This window comes from Nematolebias whitei, chromosome 1, assembly GCF_014905685.2.
Source record: "Nematolebias whitei isolate Nwh7 chromosome 1, NemWhi1, whole genome shotgun sequence".
NCBI lineage: Eukaryota > Metazoa > Chordata > Actinopteri > Cyprinodontiformes > Rivulidae > Nematolebias > Nematolebias whitei.
In genome coordinates, this window is record NC_056498.1 from 84080396 (window position 1) to 84087627 (window position 7232).

A 7232-nucleotide genomic window follows, 5' to 3' on the forward strand; every position below is an offset into this window, starting at 1 on the left:
TCTCGTTTCCTGCAGACTAACCTGTACAGGACATGAAGTCTCGTTTCATGCAGACTAACCTGTACGGGACATGAAGTCTCGTTTCATGCAGACTAACCTGTACGAGACATGAAGTCTTGTTTCATGCAGACTAACCTGTACGGTACATGAAGTCTTGTTTCATGCAGACTAACCTGTACAGGACATGAAGTCTCGTTTCCTGCAGACTAACCTGTACAGGACATGAAGTCTCGTTTCATGCAGACTAACCTGTACGGGACATGAAGTCTCGTTTCATGCAGACTAACCTGTACGAGACATGAAGTCTCGTTTCATGCAGACTAACCTGCACGGGACATGAAGTCTCGTTTCATGCAGACTAACCTGTACGAGACATGAAGTCTCGTTTCCTGCAGACTAACCTGTACGAGACATGAGGTCTCGTTTCATGCAGACTAACCTGTACAGGACATGAAATCTCGTTTCCTGCAGACTAACCTGTACAGGACATGAAGTCTCATTTCATGCAGACTAACCTGTATGAGACATGAAGTCTCGTTTCATGCAGACTAACCTGTACGGGACATGAAGTCTTGTTTCCTGCAGACTAACCTGTACGGGACATGAGGTCTCTTCTCCACCAGAGCTGTGATCACGCGGCCCAGCGTCAGCAGAGACTGGTTGATGTTTCCCGCCTCACGAGCTCGTTTGTCCACAGCACCTGAACGTCCAATGTTTTCACTTCCAGCCAGATCCACCTTGAAAGCAAAAGATTCCTTTTTTTAAATGTTGTTAAACATTTTTAAAAAAACACTTAAGCCTAAACTAATTTTAAAACAACTGCATTTGTTATGTCCTGATGCATGCTCAATGACGTAGGCTAGGGCTGGGCAATATGGACTAAAATTAACATCTCAACATTTTAAATGGCAATGTACAATATACAGCTCAATATTTTTTTTCCATAAAGTAATAAAAATATATATTATGAGTCAAAGCTTTGTCCCAAGTGTCACAAAGGCACCTTTTTAACAAACAGCTGTAACAGTACAAAATAAATGTCTCAAAAATATATTTTTTTCCTGCATAACAAAACCAAAAACACAGCTGCACACGTACAATTTAAACAGAACACATACAGAGCAAACACAATGAAAGGCTGACCTGCTCTTTAAAAAGTCTTATTCTAATGAAGTATATTCACTCAACCTTTAATAACAATGTTAGAAAGCCCTCATTGTTGTGTAGTTTGCTTTTTTACTGAACTCGTTTTTTGGGTTTTTTTTTTGTTGTTTTTACAGCTTGTTTCTTTCTGAATTTCATAGTTCCTATGCTCTTGAACGCACCATGACTGATCCGACACTACTGAACAACCACTCTGTGGAAAGTGCAGAGCAGCGTGTGTCGGTCGGAGTTTGTTTCTCTCCCGACACGGACGGGGCCTTGCAGTTTGAGCTTTACTGGTTACTGCTTTGTGTAAATACCAGAAGAAACACAGCAAATAAATCACCCTAAACTGGATATCCGTCTTCATGTTTTTTAATGAGAAGACAAATTCCTACCTTGCCACTCTAAACCAGTTAATTTCCTGGAGAACACCAAACCTCTGCTTTGTAGCAGCTACCGTCATTTTCACACCTATCAGAATTTACAGCGGCTCCCACTGTGAGTCAAAGACAAAAACGTTCAATACAAAAACAACTGGACTTTATTTGTAACGGAAGACGTTTTGCTCCTCATCCGAGGAGCTTTCTCAGTTCAAAGAGCAGTGAGTGAGGGGTTCAGGTTATAAGGCTGAGATAAGATACACATGCATGTAGATTGACAAATCACATCTCACACCTTCACAGTAGGTGTTTGTTAAGGTCTTTGTTAATCTAAACAGATGTGGCCCCTCTGGTCCCATCAGGTGTGAAAAACAGCTGGGAATCTGTCCTAAAGCTGCATTATAAGGTTTTGAAAGTTGAAATCTGAGACCCCCTCCTCTGTTAAGAGATGGTTTTTCTTTTTTTATATAAATTGCTTCCTTCACCCCCCTCTCAAACCATCTGTGTTCTCAGTCCAAAATGTGCACATTTTGGTCCTCAAAACAGTGTCCCTTATCTGTGAGGTGGAGGTTTTGGCTAGAAGGTTTTTGAATTTACCATGTTCTGGATTACTGAGAATCTTCACCAGTAGTCAACAAAGACATATCCGTCTATCCATCTAGCTTAGCTCAGCTTTATAATTCAAATAAAGTTTTCAGATGCAGCACGCGTAGAGCCGAGTACCGAACTTGGGTTCTTTTATGGTACAGACCGAAGCAGTTCGGTCAGTATATGTATCAAAATATCCTTCCTCTTTTGGTGTTAAGTTTTGGTAATTGGCTGTAACGTTTCATGTGGTTTCAACTAGGGATGGGGCCGATCCGATCCAGTATCGGCCTCCGATACCAGCATAATTTACGTATTGGATTTTTCCGATCCAACCTGCAGAGATTTCTGATCCATGATGCAAGTTGGCTTCAAACTATGGAATGGATTTCCTGAACGGCGGCGTGTCTCATGAACCCAGAGTAATAAGACCCGCCTCACATTCAGGAAATCCAGTTCATAGTTTGCAGCCAGCTACAACGTGAGGACTGAGTTAGCAGCACTGTAGCTAACAGCTAACAAACTTTTCATCTAAACATGTCCGCTGTGTGGAAGTATTTTACACTAAACACCACAAAACAAGACAGCAACGTGCAATGTCTGCAGAGCCATAGCGCCACATTAAACCGCAGTAAAGTTAGTTTTATGATGGACATTAAAAAAAAAAACATGATTTGAAAATTACAAGAAAATTGTATATAAATATATACATATATATTTAATTATTTATTTCATGGCATAAACCAACAGACATGTTCCTATTTTTACTATTTTACATCGCTTTATAATGTAGCTTATCTATATATTTTTTATTTAATTCATTTATTCATTCATTTAAAAGAAAAAAACAAACAACAAATTCGTCAAAAAGAAAACATTGAATGAAAAGAGTGCAGAAAGAAGAAAAAAATTCTTATATCTGCCCCTTATTTAAAAAAATAATAACTTTAAACAATTACTTAAATTAATCACTTTAATATCCACTTTAAAGCTAGGAATAAAAAACAAAACATGTTTTGTGTTAGCAGAATTTAATTCTAACTTTAAAACTTATCCAACATTAATAAAACTTTCTTCAAGTTGCCTTTTTGGACATGCATGCATGTATTTGTACAAAATGTACTTGAGAGGAGATTATTACAGCCTCATATAAAATCAATGATGATCATGATATTGTAACCGGATCAGTATCGGCCAATATCCAGATTTAGGTATCGGAAGCGGAAGTAAAAAGAAAAGTGGATCGGTGCATCCCTAGTTTCAACCACACGTAACGTTACAGCCAGTGCTGCAACTTGCAGCCACCAGGAAAATCACATATGTGGTTACGCCCACAGACGGGGTCAACGTGTAGTTATGGCAAGCCTTAATATCCATTATTAGACACAAATAGCCACTTTTAGCTATTAATGGATATAACGGCTTGCCATAATATATGTGTTATAAACTAGTTGCATGTGTTGGTAACGCGACTTATTTGATGAAGTTGAAGTTATGTTTCTAAATTCTAAATGCTCTAAAAAAAGAACAGAATGTCATGATTTCAGCTCTCTGCCTCCTCTGCAACCTGCAAGCGCTCTTGGCCACGCCCACTTCTCCGCTTTGCACGCTGAAACTCTGATCAGCTGATTATCCTGCAGCAGTGTGGGCTGCACAAAGGTGCAGGAGGTACTCAATTAAAAATATTTTAAATAACAATTCCATCTGATCGTGTGGCTCATCCATCAATCAGCCAATTGTGTGTCATGTCCAATCTTATTTTGAAAAACTGCGATAGAGCACATCCACGATAAACGAACCGCGATGTAGCAAGAGACTACTGTACACCACAGCTCAAAGGAATCAGCGGTAGCAGGCTAGGCTAATCTCCAACATGCTGTAAGTTTCCTCTTCAAAATGAGTGCCCATGACGGTCAGAATGTGACTGTAGAAGCTTTCACAAGCCAAAAGAGAGCGGATGACATAACTGATAAGAGGACAGACTAATTCGGCTGTGTGGAAGTGGTTCGGCTAATGTTTTGCAAAATGTGCCGGAGAGTCGTTCCAGCTAGCGGTGGGAGCACATCTAACTTTTCCACTCGATAGAATATGCTGAGTGTAAGAAGATGAATCACAATAAAAGTCTGAGTCAACGTGTCCCTGAAACATCTGCATCAAAAGAGAAACGTTTGCTGCATGGGTTAGGGTTATGTTGTTATTTAAAGTTCAAACTAATGTAATATTGACAAAGTTGAGAGTTTTATGTTTATTTGATGGCAATTTCAAATTTCTTTGAAGGCTAAATACAAATAAAAGGTGAACATTAATTTATTTGTACAGCTTTTCTGAGGCTTTTAAATTGTTAATATCGATTATCGTTACCAACCGAAATTAACAAATACATCGTGATAAGTTTTGGCCATATCGTCCAACCCTAGTCTGAGCAAACCTCAGACTAAACAAGTCTTTTGGATAAAAGACTAAATGTTTCAACAAAGAAGAATGACTTAACCATGTTAGATAAATTTGTTATTTTGTAAAAAAAAAAAAAAAATAGAAATGGGGCATTTACCAGATTGAGTTTTCCGATCTTGACCAACTCCTCTCCATCCAGAGTGATCTCCTTCATGTGGATTGTTACAGAGAACACAGAGTGGGAGCGGCTGCATAGAAAAACATAAATGCAACATTTAAATCTACAACAATCTAGTTTTAGTCATTGGAGTGACGTAGGCTTATTTTATACCTGGAGTAGGAGTTCATGAGAGTGGAGGCTGTCCTCCTCCTTGCTGATCCTCGCTCTAAGATCTGATACACTTCGTTTTTGTTGTGGACCACCACTTCCTCCAGACCCCTGACTAGCACGCCTCGCTGCAACACAAACGCACACGTGAGAAAAATAACATACAGATATTTGTTTTAGCCATCTGGTGCAAACCTTGTTTCTGGGGTCGTCAAACAGTTGCAGTCGTTCACTGACGTCCTCGGTGGGGCTGAGTAGATCGAACAGCTCCTCGTTGTAGATCTCCAACAGGGAGACTTTGACAGAGAACTCCGTGCCATTGTCAGTAAGCTTCTCAAAGATCTGGTGTAGAGTTCGAGGGATGATGCCAGCCAGTGGGTCCTTAAAGACGCAGAACACAAGAAGTTCAATTAAATCCTATAGACAGAGCTATAGCCATTTTGTGCTGACCAAGACTGATCAGCTGCAGCAGTCATCTTTAATTGGGCAAACTCCAAAAGTTAAATAGTTGTTGATATCGATCAAATTCTTACTTACAGAAAAAATTTTTAAATAAATAAAAAAGGGGGTTGCAAGCTCAATCATTTAGGTAGATAACAAAAAAGGTTAAATGATGTCATCCGGACCAGTTTCTGTAAGTGAGAAACATTTCATCCCCCATCCAGAGGACTTCCTCAGTCTACGGCCTGTCAACCAGATCTGTCCCATTGGTAGTCTTCACTAACTGTTTTTACATGTGCAAAATTCTTTGACCGGACTGAAACGTTTTCAGATTACCGGCAAATAATTTTAATGTATCGTTTACATGGCACAATCCGTTCACGACGAGCGTTTACATGCAGCGGACTTTTATTCTGAATAGAAGTACTGACATGGGCAGAGTGGTAAACTCTCCTTTAAAAAAAAAAAAAAAAAACACAGAAGAAGTTCTACTTCCAGGACGAACATAAAAAATAAAAATTAAAATTAAAATTTGAGCGCCCAAAATGGACCCGCGTCAAGTTTTAATAACGGAGACGTTACTGCACTCCCTGACTGAGCTACAGGTAATACAGATTATTTTGGGCTATTTCAAAGATCTAGTAGAAATGTAGTGTCACTCACCAACCTGTAGTGCTTCCCGAACATGCTAATATTATTAGCATCTAGCCTGGTGGAAATGCATGAGGTTGACAGGTCGCACATGCACAGTCAGGTCAGTTTTCCACAATCAGAATAAAATGATCAGATTAAGTGTTTACATGCAGTGTTCAGATTATGAATCGGCATAAACCACCCGTCTCATTCTGATCACAACTTATTTCGGATCGAGCTGAATCAACAAAGAATAATCCGAATGGGGCGTTTACAGGACGCATTTTTATTCCGAATGGCCGTTTAATTTGATTACATGTCCATGTAAACATAGCTAATGCTGTGTTTCAACCAAACTCTTGTTGGAATGTCAGATGTAGACTTTTAACACATGCAAAACACACCCATCCAAAACAATCAATCATCATGTACAAACATGATGTATGATGAAACATTTTTATGTACATGTACATACAAAAGTTGTAGGCCAGATGACCAACTTGCTACTCACAGAAACAGCCTATTGTTAAAAGTCTACTTCTGAGATTCCAACAGGAGGTTGTCTTGAAACACAGCGGTGAAGGCTACCTATGGGACAGATTTGATTGGCAGGCTGCAGACTGAGGAAGTCCTCTGGATGGAGGATGAAATGTTTCTCACTTAAAGAAACTGATCCAGATGACATGATTGAACCTTTGTTGTGCTTACTTACAGAGTTTCATACAAATTCAGTCAAGTTGTTCTTGAAACATTTTGCCAACAAACAGAAATGCACTCGTGTGTAAAACACAAGCAGGTGAAAACATGATCACCTGCCTTCAATGGCAGACAGTAACGGACTGAACTCACTTCCTCCCAGGTAAACTGCTCGTCTAGACTCCTCTCTCCTTCCATGGTGAAGGTTTTTCCTGTTCCAGTCTGACCATAACTTTAAACAGAAAGGAAAAAGGTTTTAACAATAAATACTGTAACTTCTGGATTATTGAGTGCACCTGAATATAAGCAGTAACCGCTAAATTCAAAACGAAAAATTAAAATTTTATATTAATAGGTCGCACTTGTCTATAAGACGCAGGTGTTCAAGTTGTAACATGAGACATTTGCACAGAAAGATTTTTTAAAAACTTCTAATTAAATACGTACTGGTAACACACAAATACAGTAAAAAAAAAAAATTCTGAACAGTGTCTGTAACACAGCTGATTAAAAAAAATACAGTAGTCACTGATCGCTAGCCCCCAAGACAAATACCATACCATTTTATTTATAGAGCACTTAAAACAGCTACAAGGCCAACCAAAGTGCTGTACAGACAGAACAACAGG

General features: G+C 39.1%; 2 protein-coding genes across 2 annotated transcripts in view; one reads left to right on the top strand and one right to left on the bottom strand.

Moving 5' to 3' along the window:
* Nucleotides 1-7232, top strand: part of LOC119413748 — an 880117-nt gene that overhangs the window by 867203 nt on the left and 5682 nt on the right. The gene's annotated exons all lie outside the window — the stretch shown is intronic.
* The window catches only part of kif11 (kinesin family member 11), a 56815-nt gene that overhangs the window by 49119 nt on the left and 464 nt on the right, over nucleotides 1-7232 (bottom strand). Inside the window, 5 exon segments of the mRNA XM_037674288.1 lie at nucleotides 592-737; nucleotides 4663-4753; nucleotides 4837-4961; nucleotides 5029-5214; nucleotides 6757-6899. Of these exon segments, the coding sequence (XP_037530216.1) occupies nucleotides 592-737; nucleotides 4663-4753; nucleotides 4837-4961; nucleotides 5029-5214; nucleotides 6757-6899 (691 nt within the window).